Here is a 16,689-nt window from a genome sequence, read left to right as displayed (position 1 = left end):
TGAAGTGCTCAAACACTATGGTAATAGGGGGACATAAGTATCTAAGGCTATGTCTACACTGGCAATTGAACAACAAAACTTTTGTCTTTCAGAGGTGATTAATAAAACAAAACCCTGAAAGACAAAAGTTTTGCTGGCGACATGTGCCAGGGTGAACAGTGTGTCCTGCCGACAACGCAAACGCTGCTTGTTGGGGGTGGACGTTTTTTGTCGGCAGGACACACTGTGGTTACACTGGTGACAAACAGTGGTTACACTGCACGACTTTTAGTGGCACGGCTGTGGCACGCAGACCTGTCGCTAAAAGCTGTGTGGTGTAGACATAGCTGAAGAGATACAGAGCAGATATGAGAGAAGAGAATGAAGAGGGGAAAGGGTGTTTGCAGCTCTCACCTGGTTCTTGCTGTATTTCTTCATGGTTTTTAAACCAGGATATCTGGGGCTCAGGGATGCCTTGAGCCTGACATTCTAAAGTAGCAGAATTGCTGGTGTTCACAATCTGATCACTGAGGTTGCGCAGGAGGGATGGTGCTTCCTGAGCTACAACATAAAACGAGAGTTCAACGATTACATTCCTATAATCATGTGTGTATATATTTAAAATAATCTCTTGCATGGTCATTAATGATCTTTTAAAATGTCAGAGCTTTCTGGAGACATGCTACCAAATTCCAAGCTTACGCTTTCCCTACTTACTATCCCTGTTTGAAAAGAATATTTAGTGTGGCTTAGTGATGCCTTTTCCTTTTGAGATAATTTCCTTTCATCAGTTGTAACTGGATCTAATACAGATCATAATGGAAACGATCCACCAACAGATGCTGTGTTAAGACAATTAAGACTCTTTGTGATCCTTGGATTTTACATATTTTCAGGAGAAATGTACTATGAAGTGCAAGATTTTAATAGATTCTAAGGGATCTGGTCCTTAGGTTAGAATATCCCTGAATTAGTGATAGCTTTATACAGTTAGATGTTGCATATATACTAGTCTGTGCAAGAATAAAATTTACATTGTTTACTCACTGTGAAGATCAACTTTACTGTGAGCCTTATTCAGTAAACTATCATACTTCAAAACCAAAGTGTGAGCACTGAATCATTGAGTTGTACCTCCAAGTCTTCGTATATCTTTGGCTTTTGTGTTTAGCTGAACTCAAGAAATCTTGGCAAAACCACATGCCAGCTAGCCAAACACAAATAGTCCTTGCATTTGTGGGAAATGTGTCTGTTTTCCCCAGGCAACATCCCCTCCCATAATGCAAGTGTCTAAAACACTGATTCCAGGGGCAGAAGTATGGGTTCCAGGGTTCAGTGCTATATAACAACATATAATTCCTATTTTACATTAGCCACTTCTATGGATTAAAATTCATTCAAATGTATGAAATAAAATGGAGTTCAATGACTTTCTAGCCAGTGTTTTGAAAGTACACCTCAGCGTGTTCTGATTCTGTCCAGCATGCACATCCGCCAACCAAGGATAAGAACCCCCCCCCCAAAAGTTCAACAAGCACAATATTAAATCATCCCCAGGCACCCAAAACAAGCAGACAATCCTGATGTTGTTTTCCTCCCCATCTCCAGACCAACCAATTTCCCCCTTCCTTCTTGCACAAAGTTGAAAGCTGTTACACCAAGCTCAGGAGGATAGCCCCAGAACTGATGGTGATTATACAGCAACTTTTCTACCACATTTGCAACTTCTTATATTATCCCTTTTGTACTTTGGTCCTGTAGAGTGCAGTGCATTCCTGCACAATCCTGCACTGCATTGCAGATTTCCTTGAATTCCCAGTTCCTGCAGGAACTGGTGGATGCGGCAATCTTTCTCTGCAAGGAAACTTCCAAGATTAGGGTTTACTTTTTCACAGTGACATATATCTATATGCTAAGATCAAGTACAGCATCAGTTTAATATCTGACACATCCTTTGTTGGAAGCATTATATGCTAATCTTTCAGGAGGGTGGACTTCATGATCCAACAGGTCTTTCCATCTGCACTATGATCCGACTATCTGACATGATTAAAAAGTCTCCAATACATTTCACACTAGTTCTTCGTCCATTTATATAATGTGTATTAACTCAAAAGCACTGAAAGCTTTTCAGAATTTCTGAAATGAATGACCTCTGCTAGACTTTTATCCCCTGAAATCAATTCCATCATATCTATGAACCATCTGTGTCTGATTTTTTGTCTATATCCAAGCTAAAATGTACATTCCTTGGGGCAATGACCATTATCTTATGTGTTTATAGTGTAACAAATAGTCTGTTCTTATCAACAAACAACAATTCCAGTGAGTGAAGTTCAGATGTACATTCTTCATCAAATCTATATGCATTGGTATTAACATCAACAATGATTTCTCCCCATCCAACAAGATTGCCCTCTTTTCAGCTATCAATCCTGGACATTTACATTATGGTTCCATTTCAGCAAAATACGCTGTCTATGAAGAATTATTGTTTGAAAATATGTTCACACACAGATTTAAGCCACTTGGTCCAAGTTTTGTATTTATAAATAATCCCCACAGAACAACACAACCAACCCATTCAAAATGAGGTGTGACAGGATGACAGAACAAAGGCAAATCACACATTCTGTAAGTTATTTCTGATTAATTTTAATTTGTTTATATCCATACACTAAAGACGGGTTTTCATAGTGAGCAAAACTTTCTTGCTTAAAACTTTGAGCCAGTTACCATTCACATATTTTAAATAATTTCTTTGCCGCGGTTGGCGGGTTTTCAAGGACGTGGTTAAAACAAGAGGTTTCTCTCTCCCAGACCACCTGCTTCTCTGTTTGAAGCTGGAGTGAAGCCAGAGGATGGGATTTTCAAAAGCACTCAGTGTTGGCCTAACTGTGCTCCCGTTGAAGTCAGGTAATGCTCCCATTGTCTTCAGTAGGAGCAAAGTGAAGTCACTGCTCAGCGCTTTTGAAAAATCTCACCCCTAATGCCGAATGTTGCACATTAGCATCATAGCCTCATGTCTCTCTGTGAGGTCATAAACATGGGCTGATGGACCACTTCTGTCCTCAGTTATGCCCGGAGAACCTCACTGTAGGCAGAATTTGGCCCAGTGGAGTTACATGGGCGTGTCACTGAGGGCAGAGCATGGCCCTATGACTTCAGAGTACAATGACTCAAATGGCTGTGAGAAAACAAAATCCCTATTGCAAAATCAATCCTTAGCAATAGGGAAAACATGGAAAGTTGTTAGCACTTTTTGTATAACTTTTCATTTCACATACTTTTACCTTAGTAAGCTTAATGCTCCTTTAAAAAAAAAACAGTTTGAAAATATAAATACACAGTTGCATTTTAACACTCGTTTTTAAAAAAAAGAATTTAAATTACATAATTATTCTCGCCAAGTAATACGCTACTCAGAGGGAGTTAGAGAAACAGCCAGAAATTGACATGATTCTTCAGCTTAATCTGATGAGATCAGCACTGACAATAACTGTATCTCACCATCAAATGCGGAACCCTTTTCCTCACACAGTTTCACTGAGGTTCTTCCACACCTTCCAACACTGGCAGCTACACCTGGGCACTAACATAGCATTGTACAGCATCATAACTGTTCAGAGCCTTGGCCAACACCACACTAGGAAGTGGCTATCAAGATGTCCCTTGGGGCAATGTGGTATAACATCATCACTTAACAATTCCACACATGGACAGTTTCTCATCACGACATCAGTTTGTGACCCGGCTCATATCACCTGGTTGTTGCCAGCAACCGACTGCTACAAGCTACTGCACTATGGCTTCCAATTCCATTAAAAATGCATAAAGTCCTGTCATTGCAGTCCACCAAATGTTTTCTCAAGTACAGCCTCATAAAGAGGGAGACCTGCATTGTCACAACAAAACAAGCTCACCCCATTTTAAAAGCAATTACCATTATCATTTCACTTGCTTTTTAAGCATATTTTTTTTAAAAAGAGAGAGAGAAAGAAAGAGACCCAAATTCCTTTGCAACAACACATTGTTTCTGGGAACCATCATGCTAATAATGAACAAAAGAGCTACTGTACACAAGAAGGCTGTAGGTGACATTCAAGATCTAAATGATTATTCTTTTCTTTACTCTGACAACTTCCAGGTTACTAATTGTTTTCTAAGCATTTTAGGCTCCGTGAAGCTGGCATGATGGGGAAATGCTATTGTTTACCCTTTCACACTTGACAAAAGCAATTCCCACGTGAAAGACAAGTTTGGCCGTGGGACACAGTCCCAATACCTAAAGGAGGAAACAGTCTGGTGAGTTCCCAAGCGCAAGGAGTTGTCATGTTGTCACCCTCTATTTTAGAAGCACAGCCACTTTGTTCGTTTGCAGTGGCTATTTTGGTCACTATGGCTTGTTTTGTTATGGCTTATGTAAATCTTATATAAATGATCAGTCATAAATGAAACCAAAATTATAAAAGCTACATATTGTAAAAAAATAAAGTTATCAGATCTATTAAAAATAGTAACTTCTTCCTAATACTGAATTTATAATACACAGAAACACCTCGTAGTGAAATCATGTAAAAAGGAAATGCTTAAAAGGAAGTTTAGATTACCCTTAATTCTCCTTCAGTAGTTTGGCCATTTCTTAATCCCCATAATAAATCCTATTGTCATCTGCATACCAAGAGGAAGGGATTTTTTTAATGGCCTTAATTTTAAATTTAAATTTGGAAGAATGTATTAAACATTTCACTGTGATGGCTTTAGCCTTGTCAATGGAACGAGTGTAGCACTTCTATTTTAATGAGATAATGATAACATTACAAGGTCTTTTATCCTCATGCCAGCCACAGAACTCTTGCTGATGTCCACAGGTCTTTTTTGGTAGTGCAATAATTAACTTTAAAACTGACCAACACAGCAACGGGAAATCGACCTGGATTTATTTGGAGAAACAGGGTTCATCTCTGTCAGTTTTTAAAAATGATAAGATAGGTCTGTGCATTATATCAACATTTTTATTTCTTTCCTGCATCCACAGGGCCTTCCTCGAGAAGATACTTCATAAGATTAATGTACTTAGCATAGAAAATTATTTCAAATAAATAAGCATTAGAACTTGCTCAGCAGGTAATATTTATAAATCCACCAAAATCCGATTGAAATAAAAATGGATAGTCCAGTCAATCTCAATGCTCATTCCACACTTCAAAATTAACTTATTAAATGTCCATTGTTGACCAAAACCAGCAGTTTATAAAGTTAATCAGTTTATGCAGCTTTGACTTTCGAAGAGGCCGATACCAAAGTGGAAGATAAAACTGGTCCAAAGTTTTCATTATCACTCAGTAGGAGGCAGCAACGGACACAACAACACAACATACACAATGCAGTACAGGGGATCTTCCAAACCCCAACTTCCACCAGCTTTGCCAAAGCAGAACACACCCGTCTGAACTGAACTGGAAGCCCATGTGTTATGCTTTTGTTTCGCTACTCCTCCTATGTCCATACCCATTTTTGGAGGTGCACCACCTCAGAGCCTGAAAGGTAGCAACTGTAATAAAAATCAAGATGATATGAGACAACTGTGACTTTTTAATGAGTCCTTTAATGTTTTACATTGTTTTGTGTTGTACAATCATTCCTTGTGCTTTTAAATTTGAGGATCCGAGAGTAAACAGCCTTTTTGTTGCAGTGCTCACCTCTAATTGTAACGTCTTTCTTTTGAAGCACTTCTTCCCCCGAGTATATGTTCCTTGCTCTGCAGGCATAGGTCCCTGAGTGTTCCAGGGAAACATTTTTGATGGTGAGAATGAGGGTAGTGGAGTATTCCTTAATGATGTGCTTTCTTGCTTTTGTTTGATTATTAACTGTCCTCGGCAAAATCCAAGCAATATCTTTGTACAGGAATTTGTTGACTGAACAGGACAATATCAGGTTCTCTCCTTCAATGGGCATTTTTTCCAAATTAATATGAAATCCATTTGGCACATCTGTCAAAAATCAAGAACATTTTTAGTTTATAAGAAAAATCATTGGTCAAAATTAAAATTATTTCTATTTTCCTGTTAGCCTGAAGATCCTTCAGATAATATTTTCAATGGCTTCCTGCTAAAGTCTCTAGCCTTTCTTCCTACATCCTGGACAGCCTCTCATCTTGTACGCAGTGTAGTTATAGCTGTGTCAGTCCCAGGATATTAGAGAGACAAGGTGGGTGAGGTAATATCTTTTATTGGACCAACTTCTGTTGGTGAGAGAGACAAGCTTTTGAGCCACAAAGAAGAGCTCTGTGTGGCCCCAAAGCTTCTCTCTCTCACCAAGGTCCAATAAAAGATATTACCTCACCCACCCTACCTCTGTTCTTTTCACTTGACTCAACAAAGAGAGCACTCTCCACTTGTAATGGATACATGAGGGTTGCTCTTCAGCTGGTGTAAATTGGCAACTCTCAGTTGACTTCACTGGAGCTAAGCGATTTGCCCTAGCTAAGGATCTGGCCCGTCATGTTAAGACAAGCTGAAGTAGAGTACAAAGAGCAGAAAGTATTGAAAGAGGGCACACTAAGATCAGGGAGAGAAATATCTGGTTTCAGCTAGAGCTAGTGCAATAGTTTAAAAAGTGGGAACATATTGGGCAATAGAAGTGCACAAGGCAATTCACAACATTTTATTATAGCGATTGCTTGTTATTCATGAGTATTCAGACAACTGGTGGGTATTTATTAAAGCTCTTGCAAATCCTGAAGATTTAATGACTATTTCAATTAATGATTATTTTTCTGGGAATTCACACCAGAAGTAAGCTATTTCAGTCACCCAAGCAGAGACCAGAAACAATACCATGTGACCTAGGTGACCAACTACAGAGCTAATATTTGATCATAAACAGCCCATAGGATGAAAATTATTCATCCAAACTATTAGCTGAACACTTGCAAAAAGTGAGTCGATTCAAAGAAAATCAGGATCAGCTCATCAACAATTTGCTAAACATAAATATTGCAAAATTTGTAACTAATATGATTCATAATGGGTAGTTTGACCAGTTGTTACTTCAGCCAACAACAGATCAAAATAGATTTGTGGTTCATCACCAGAAAATTGGAGCCTCCTTTGCCTGGAAAGTGCTGGCTATCCCATGCCTGGTTACACTCCATTACGCAGCCTTTTGAGGCTTGAGCTTGCTCCATGGAAGCCAATGTGAATTATGCCATTGGCTTCAGTGAAAGTAGAAGGCTCCTGGTGAAAATCAAGTTAAAATTGCTGTTCCATAATGGAACCTATCTTGGTTTCATTTAAAATTATTTTCCCTTTCTTGTTTAATTGCAACGACTTACATAACTTGATGTCAAAAGGTGGCAGATTTCACTTGTTCTCTAATTGTTAATTTCCACAGCATTTGTCTGTGAACTTCACTTGAAATAATAGAAACAGGGATTGTATCTGGTATTATTATTCCTTAGCACTCCAGTCTGTTCTGTTAGAACATGGAATTACTGTACTTCGTGCTTTCATACACTTGTCTTATCTGTCAGAAACATGTACTCCTCTTGACCAAGATTTACATTTAACACTGTACTTCCCTATATTAATTTTGGATGGATCCATTCGGTTAGCTCTTGGGTAAATGAGCTCGTATCAAATCCCAGATCCAAACTCCCTCCAATTTTGGAAGTGCTCAGAAACCAGAGGGACCTACAATTTGTGGTTTGAATCCACCTTTATTATTGCAATGAGAAGGAAATGTGGATTCTCCATTCCGTTGATACAGAAATGTCAAAGATGAGTTGAACGGAAACTGCTAAATCAAAGATATTGGATATGGGCACACTTCTCTTATAATGCACTTGGTAGTCTGGCCTTTTTTCACCTCTCTCACACACAGAGACATTGGGAAAACTTTACATTTAAGGGATGAGAGTGAAAAATAAGAGCTATTGGGCCATATTTGGTGCTGACGAGCAACTGCTGCAACTTCTTTGCTTTACCCAGGATTACAAGAGACCAGATTTTGATCTCCGCAAAACCAATGTAAATCAAGAGCTCTTGAGAGCCAAACTTGCCTTTGAGGTAACTGGTTTGTTTTAAGTATCAGAGAGGTAGCCGTGTTAGTCTGGATTTGTAAAAAGCAACGAAGAGTCCTGTGGCACGTTATAGACTAACAGATGTATTGGAGCATAAGCTTTCGTCTGACAAAGTGGGTATTCACCCACAAAAGCTTATGCTCCAATACATCTGTTAGTCTATAAGGTGCCACAGGACTCTCTGTTGTTTGTTTTAAAACATTAGGACATAATCAGACCTGCTGTAAGGAAGTGCAGCAACTTCCCTGGGCCCAACTCTTGCCTCAGGCATACTATCTGGCTTGCTTGAGTTACAGCACCGCCTTAGACCAGCTCTGAATTTGTCCCAGTGTGTCAAGAAATAGCAAAGTATCCATCTGAAATTCTTTTAATTTTTTTGCTATGAAAATGTCAGTGCTCAGTAAAGGCTAGGAAAAGCCAAGCAAAACTCTTACGACAAAATCAAGGAGGACCGTGAGACTCAGCGGGAGATGACCTATTTTTAACATGAAAGGATAATATGCCCTCAGAATAACATAGCTATAACTACTTTTATGGTGTCACATTTGGGATATTTCCTAGATGTCACCAGTGAAGAAAAACACTAAAAAAAAAAAAAAAACAAGTCTGAGGAAAAAGCAAAATGCACTAGATTCCAGTCAAATAATTTGTTTAAAGACTCCAAATTCCTAATATATGACACCTAGCATCAAATCTAATGGCCTGAGGCGAGCTAAGTAACATGGTTGGAATAATGTAAAAGAGCTTTATTTACTTTAGTGATTTGAAGCTTCCTGTGGAAATAGCTCCCAGGTTTCCTGATGGAAGATTTTGTTTATCTTTGCCAAGCACCATCAGGAATCTCAAAATAAAACGCGTCTAGTGACATTGGGAAACCAGGGAGATAAGGCAGAGCCGTTCCTGTCTCACCCTCAGTAATTGCAAACACGCCCATGGGTCTGCTGTGTGCCAGCAAAACATCCCCAAAAGTAGGGGAAGGGACAGGTTGGGGGGGAGGGGCCTAGCGCAGTATAATTTGGCACACAGGAATTACTCTCAAGACTGCCCCAGTATTAATGAGCAGGAAGTCTTTCAGGAGGGAACACTCCATATTTTCTCTGCATAAGATACATGTTTATGATTATTTGATGGACTAAGGCAACAATGCACATTTAAAAACACATTGAAACAAAGCCTAAAAGTGACCCGGCTCTTGACTGGCCATAGGAAGGAAAAGCTATTCAAGGGCATATCAGATTCACTTCTTGGAGATCCCAAATCACACTCCCCTCAAGGGAGAGGTGTAAAGTTGCACCCTCATAAATCTCCCAAATACAGATGAGAATTAAACTCCAACCTCAGAAATACCAGGGGCTCTACAATAATAAACCTGAGGGTTTGACCCCACGTGATCATCTCCAGCCCCTTACCTGTGCTCTCTTGCTCCTCCTGCCAGGAGCAGCCCCGGAGATGCTGGAACAATTTTTAGAGGGGGGTGCTGAGAGCCATTGAACCAAACTGTAAACCCTGTATATAATGGAAACCACTTCAAGCCAGGGGGTGCGATAGCACCCCTAGTTCCATCCCCCTAATTCCCGCCCTAACCTCTGCTAACTTTCAGATGCTATTTCAGCCACTGACAGAGAGGAGCATGTCACATAAAGAAGCTGTCCCCCTCCCCCCCAAAAATTCTTCCCACTGCTCTAGCACAGGCTTTCTTGCCACCTAAAAGACAAGGATTGAACCACACAGTAATTCAAAATAAGGGCCATATCGGAGAGGGAGGTATCGTCTGCTTAGACTGTGCTTGGGCTCTTCCCCATGTTCATTGTCCTTTCTGACCTCCCTTGCTGTGGCGGGCAGCTTCTGACTCTAAAAGTGTTCATGTTCTCCTTCTCTGGATATTTTCCTGTCTCACTTTCAGTCTTTGTGTAAGTCAGAGCCAAGTGAGAACAGCCTCCCAGCCCCACCCACAAAAAACAAACAAACCTCCGGCAGTCACCCTAGCCCTGAAGTATCTGTTTGGAATACATTAGAAGGAAATCCTTTTTGATGTCCTGTCTGTCTGTTCACACCCATCAGCATTTTTTTGGACTGTCATTTTTTCCCCAAGTGCGCTTTTCAACAAACACCAAAAAAAATGTCTCTCAATTGACTTGAAGAATAAAATGCTACTTGACTAGAACAATGGTCTCAGCCTGAAAGAGCATAATTGCTAGAGTAATGTGTGAATCCAAATGAATATTTTTGGTCTTTCAAATTAGATGCGCTGTAAGCCAGGGAGAGAAGAAGAAGCCTGACTTAGTTTTTAAATGTGCAAACAGCAGATAGCAACAATCCGAGTTTAATTAAAGCAACCAGATGTCAGTAGACAAACAGGAGTTTATAGGTCACACAGCTCAAGTCTCAAGACACACAGGAGTCCAAAGGACAAATAAAACATTTTTAAAAACTGATTTAAAAGCTGAGTTTATATCAGTCTCACTACCCCACATAAAAAGGGTGCTACCAGTGAAACCATGTACAGTTTCCAGACAACAGTAAACCAACCACTCCAATATCCCATTTCTGAATGGATGCCAATACCAAAGCCTTCAGGGGAAAGTCATAGCTATCGACCCCCTCTGCCATTATACATTCTACCATGTAAAGTATGGTATCATGCAGCAGGTTAGGGTCCATTCAATATCTATATAATTTGGATAATGGCATAGAGAGTACACTTATAAAGTTTGAGGACAATACCAAGCTGGGAGGGGTTGCAAGCACTTTGGAGGACAGGCTTGGAGTTCAAAGTGATTTTGATAAACTGGAGAAATGGTCTGAAATAAATAGGATGAAATTCAATAAGGAGAAATACAAAGGACTACACTTAAGAAGGAATAATCAGTTGCAAAAATACAAAATAGGAAATGACTGCCTAGGAAGGAGTACTGCAAAAAGGGATCTGGGGATTATAGTGGAGTCAACAATGTAATACTGTTGCAAAAAAAAAAAAAAAAAAAAAAAGTGAACACCATCCTGGGATGTATTAGCAGGAGTGTTGTAAACAAGACATGAAAAGTAATTCTTCCACTCTACTCAGCACTGATGAAGTCTCAACTGAAGTACTGTGTCCACTTCGGGAAAAGATGCGGACAAACTGGAGAAAGTCAGAGGAGACCAACAAAAACAATTAAAGGTCTAGAAAACATGACCTACAAAGACTGAAAAAAATGGGTTTAGTCTGGAGAAGTGAAGACTGAGGAGGGACATGATAATAGTCTTCAGGTACATAAAAGGTTGTTATAAAAAGGAGGGTGAGAACAGGACAATAAGTAAATTGCATCAAGGGAGATCTAGGTTAGATATTAGGAAAAACTTCTTATCTGTCAGGATAGTTAAGCACTGGACAAATTACGTAGGGAGGTTATGGACTCTCCGTCATTGAAGGTTTTTAAGAGCAGGTTAGACAAACACCTGTCAGGGATGGTCTAGATAATACTTAGTCCTGCCTCCGTGCAGGGGACTAGACTGGATAGCTTATTGAGGTCTCTTCCAGTCCTACATTTCTATGATTCTATGATTTTTCTGCGCCCAGCTAAGAATCAATTCATACCCTGAAATATAACAATGTATGCCGTCATGCTCTAGTATCAGACAGTTAGGTGGGAGAGTATCTGAAAACTTTAAACACGCAGGTATTATGGCACCAAAAGACCTTCTTCACTTGGCTTCAGGGTCTTACACAGAGCATTAGGTTTCTAAAGAGAGAGGGCTAGAGCACACAACTCAATGTCTTGCGCATTAAAAGAGCAAGTACCCAGTTCACTGACTGATGATTAGAATGTTCCTATTCGCTGCCCTAAGTTGTATGTAAAGTCTCTATGTGACATATGTACAGACAATACCACAGACAGATTAGCGAGCCAATTTGTGGGAAACCACCGTCTCATTGTTTGAATAAAGGTTTTAGCTTTCAAGGAAATGTACACAATTTAATGCTTGAAAGCAAACAAAAAACTATGATTCTAGAACTCTTAGTCAGCAAATACTCCTGCCATGTCTATGAATAGAACAAGTAAATATTTTCCTTTTTCATATTTTACAAATAACCTCGCCGTGTGTCACTTATCTATGTTTACATTTCAATGCCTAGTTCTGGTGTTTTATTACTGAACTTCTATATTTACAGACAACCAACAGTTCCTAAATGTGGGAGAGTATTATTAGAGCTGGTCAGAACATTTCAAAAAGTGTACAATTTAATCCAAAAAATGGGGAGGGGAGGCATAGTACCAGCATTATTTTCGTTAAAGTTAATCAGAATGACAGGCAACAGATCAACAACAAACCCGATTACAAAATTAGAGCAAGAACAACAACAAAACATGCTTAATTGAAAATGTATCCCCTTTTCACTGTGAGGTTATGGCAGGTTTCTCATTTTTAGTATTTTTAATATTAAAGATAGATTGGCCTGTGGTTTCTAAAATATCTCCTATTAAATGATTATGTCTCATTTTCTTTTGCCAGGATCTTTTTCAAGACTATACCGGACCATTAATGTAAGCCTAGCATCCCGTGAGTCCACACTTGGTAAATGCACCGTGCCACAGCCAACACAAAACCTTCAACCAGAAGGTGGCTCCATTGCAATGTGACCTTCCTACATGATGGTTGATAAATTCAGTACTGGCTATTGCGAGTGAATTCCCATTTATTTCCTTAGCTGTTGAAGGCCCACCATTTACTCCTTACAGTCCTGTTCCTGCAAAGACTTATGCACATGCTTGACTTTACGCCATTGAAGTCACTAGAATTACTCACGTACATAGTTAAACACATGTGTAAGTCTTTGCCGGATATGGGCCTATATTATACAATGGTATCTTCCACAGAAGGGGGTAGTAGAAGGCATTGGGTCCTATCATCTGTGTACAGAATACTCATTGGTGTCAATGGGAGACACCCGCAAAAAGATGGTCAAATGCGATCCACCAGCCCTGGTCCTGCAACGTGTTTCTGAGGTAGACAAATCCGTATGCCTGTGCTGAATCACATTGACTTCAATGGGGCTCTGGGCAGGCACAAAATTCTGCTTGCAGGGTACCTGTTGCATACTCAGGGCGCTAGTTGGCAGAAGCTGATACATAGTGTGAGCACACCTGATGCTGCCTGATAGGGGTTTCACAAATTATAAAGTAACATTACACGTGTGCCGACTGCAAGCCATCAAACACTAGAAAAAAGTCATAGCAAGAGACCATTATTTTCATGTGCAATTTGCATCTTCATTAGAAAGCTGATAATGGATCATTGTTATTCATCACCCTGTACTGCTAATCCCCTTTTTAGCAGCCAAGTCCCAGCAGTCCTGTTGAAACCCACCACAGAGGCAGTGAAAAATATTACATTAGTTAAATCTGCTTCCATTACAGTAATTATCACAGCTAGGAGAAGTGTAAACCACATTACAGCCTAACAAATGCAACATTCTGACCAGGGCGGGTGTTTAGTTACTGAATGGAGTGTACCTTACCTGTTACATAAAAGCTAATGTTTCTTTCAACATTTCCTACTTTATTGGAAGCCACGCAGCTGTAGATTCCGGAAGATTTTGCTTCGGCTACAGCCAGAATGCTAGCAGTCTGTGAAAGCAAGAAGAGTTTTAGCTCACATTAGATTAAGTTGTTTGAACCCTTTTTTTAAAAGTTCCTATTGACGTTAATATGATTCAGTTGCTCCATTCATTCAGTGGTGATTAGTAGGAGGTGTCACCATGTCAGGCTCTGGTAACGATGGAAAAATAACAGGAAACTAGCTGCCCAGGAGACCACTCCATTATCAGAGTCACTACAACCCAAATCTTTGAATGTGCCTTTCAGGTTGATTTATCTCATGCTGCTGATGTAATAATGACAGGTTATAAAACATGAGGTGTGGCATAGTGTGTTCTACCCTAGGAGGCTGCCCGTGGGTCAGCCAGTCAACAAAGGGAGTAGGTGAGGAACGCCTTAGTTGTTTGGATAACACTGGGAAAATGGAGCTCCATTTCATAACAGATGAGTTTGTGGCATGTTTCATTCTTTCTTGTAACTACTATATGAATGAGGGCAGGGGCAGGACCTCTTTCTTTTTCACATTTTTTTCCTTTTGGATTTCAGTTTTAATACAGTTAATAAAGTAGCAGTCAAAACTCTGCTTTGATGATCTATGCCTCTATTCCACTATTATGATCACACCATCTTAGAAGACCTAGCATACTGAATGTTTTCCTGAGGTGATATAATTTGTATGAGCAGATAGCTGAAGGGCATGGCACAGTAACATCTAACATTGCTTCGGAGAAAAACGTTACACTGATGCCTACATGAGGGAATGCCATACAGAGTGGGAGGAAGGATAGTCTAGTGCTTAGGGCACTGGACTAGGCCATGGGAGACCTGGATTCAAGTCTCTGTTCCACCACAGACCTTCTGTATGACCTGGGGAAAATCTCTTAGCCTCTGGGTTTCAGTTCCCCATCTGTAAAACAGGGCTAACAGTACTTCCCTGCCTCACAGGGGAACTGTGAGGATAAATACATTAAAGATTGAGAGGTGTTAAGTCACCATGTTAGTAGGGGCTCTCAAAGTACCTAAGATAGAGATTTTGGGGAAGGGAATTCTCTGAATAATTCTAGGTGATATTCTTAATTTCTGTTATTTATTATTATTAATTAATATGAAATATGGTGGTATCCAAAAAGAGTGCGAGCATGGTGCTGCACACACACACACACATATCTATCTATCTATATAATATATAGGAAGGCTCAAAATCTAAAAGGATAAACAGACAATGGGTAGGGAAAATAGGTACAATGGTCGTGGCTGATCAAATCCTGATAATTCAGTTTAGCTCCCCAGTTGTGCGTCAACCCAGCCATTCTTAGTTTATTTTGCACAGGCATCATGGTAGAAGTAGGTTTTGAGGAGAAATTTTAATGCAGACAGAGCAATGGGACTGCAGAGTGGTTCAGGAAGGGCATTCATTCATTTTTTCATGCCACCTCGAAGGGAATGGCGTGGATAAAAGCATAGCGATGGTTGTAAGAAAAGCAGATAAAGGGGTGTTGAGTGGCATTACTGGTAGAGTTGTGTGATAGGCAGCAATGAGAAAAGATACATCTGTGTCGATTAACGTTTGAGTTTTTTTAATTTATTTTCATAAACCTTCAAAAATAATTTTAGTGCAGTTAATATTTTCTTCTGTTCATTTTGTCCGTAACTAGAGTCATGGGTCAAGAGCAACAAGATTGCTCCTTACTGAGGCACAGTGACCTTCTGCAGCTCCTCACTAAGTGCTGGTCAAACATGGTAAAACCAGTGTTTATGAACTGTGATGATTTAGGGGTCTGTTTGTTCCGCTTATGAATTCTGGTTGACCTTATGAAGTGGTTATTATGAAATTGTGTCAGGGAATGCCTCTGTGACTTGGGAATCCACCATTTGCTGACAGGGCCTGTAGCATGTCTGACAGACCAGGGACAATTGTCGGTCATTAAACTTTCATAGTCGTGTATTCAAGTGAAAACACTTTGGGAGAGTGGGTTGGCTGAAGCTGGGAGAAGCTAGCTCCTCCAACATGTCTGCAGGGTGGGGAAGCAGAAAACCCCAGCAACAGATCCAAAAAACCAGGTGTTCGTAGGGGGCCATAAAAACTCAAGGGACTCAGAGACACATAGGAAGCTTTGGGTATGCTTTTGTAGTTGGGGGGCGGGCAGGCAAAGGGGTCCTGTTTAACTGTGGGACCAGTCAAGGTCAGAGGCAGCTAAGTTACGTAGACAGAGATGAACGACTTGATTTTGAGGCGAAGCCATGAGCTGCAGGAGAAGGATCCTGAACATCACAGAGGACTCTCCCCAAGACCAAAGAACTCTCTAGAGAAGACAGGAAACTGAGGCAGGGTAATGCATACAGATGTGTTTGTTATTTTGCCTAGATCTGTGTATCTTTCATGCTAAGTCAGAGTAATGATGTTTGGAAGTCTGACTGTGTGTCTCTGTAGGCTTGCACTGTCACTTGCTCCTGAAGAGTGAAGCTGTAAACCCAGAGCACCCACAAGGTGGAGTTCTGGGTGTGGGTGTGTTTAAGCTATGGGGGAGACTGAGGAGTCAGGACAGGTCCCAGGAGCTGAGCAATTGGCTCACTGAGTCTCAGCTCTCAGAAGGGGAGCTAGACAGAGGATCTGACCCCAAGTGTGTGCCCAGAGACCTCAGCCAGGAGCAGTGTCTGGATTCTGCTCACTCTCAAGAGGCTTAAAGCACATGACACAACAGTCTGGTCAGTGCTTAATTTGTGCCAGGGCTTGGCAGTTCATAGCCCCAACACCTCTGGACTTGCTGAATCAGTTATGAAGGTAAAAAAATTGCTTGAGTCCCGATACCTCTTTCAGTACAAATTAAGAACCGAGTCTAGTGAGTGTCCAGCCAGGGGGAATTCTAGCAGGGTTACAGGTCTGTGACATGAACATAAATTCACACTCTGCACTAGCAAATTATAGAGTTACAGATAACTGAGGCCAGGTGGGGTATCTATGATCCTCTAGTCCAGGGGTTGGCAACGTTTGGCACGCGGCTCGCCAGGCTAAGCACCCTAGCGGGCCGGGCCAATTTATTTACCTGC

The 16,689-nt window shown here is 40.5% G+C and overlaps 1 protein-coding gene across 1 annotated transcript in view; it reads right to left on the bottom strand.

Annotated features, from left to right (window-relative positions):
• Nucleotides 1–16,689, bottom strand: part of FLT1 (fms related receptor tyrosine kinase 1) — a 146,209-nt gene that overhangs the window by 50,323 nt on the left and 79,197 nt on the right. The window contains exons 12-14 of the mRNA XM_054015378.1: nucleotides 13,563–13,671; nucleotides 5,682–5,972; nucleotides 394–540 (exon numbers count right to left, since the gene is read on the bottom strand). Coding sequence (XP_053871353.1) covers nucleotides 394–540; nucleotides 5,682–5,972; nucleotides 13,563–13,671 — 547 coding nt within the window. The remainder of the gene's footprint in view (nucleotides 1–393; nucleotides 541–5,681; nucleotides 5,973–13,562; nucleotides 13,672–16,689) is intronic.

Source organism: Malaclemys terrapin, chromosome 1, assembly GCF_027887155.1.
Source record: "Malaclemys terrapin pileata isolate rMalTer1 chromosome 1, rMalTer1.hap1, whole genome shotgun sequence".
Classification (NCBI taxonomy): Eukaryota; Metazoa; Chordata; order Testudines; family Emydidae; genus Malaclemys; species Malaclemys terrapin.
Note: the sequence above shows the minus strand (reverse complement) of the source record. Positions and strands in the feature narration are given on the sequence as shown.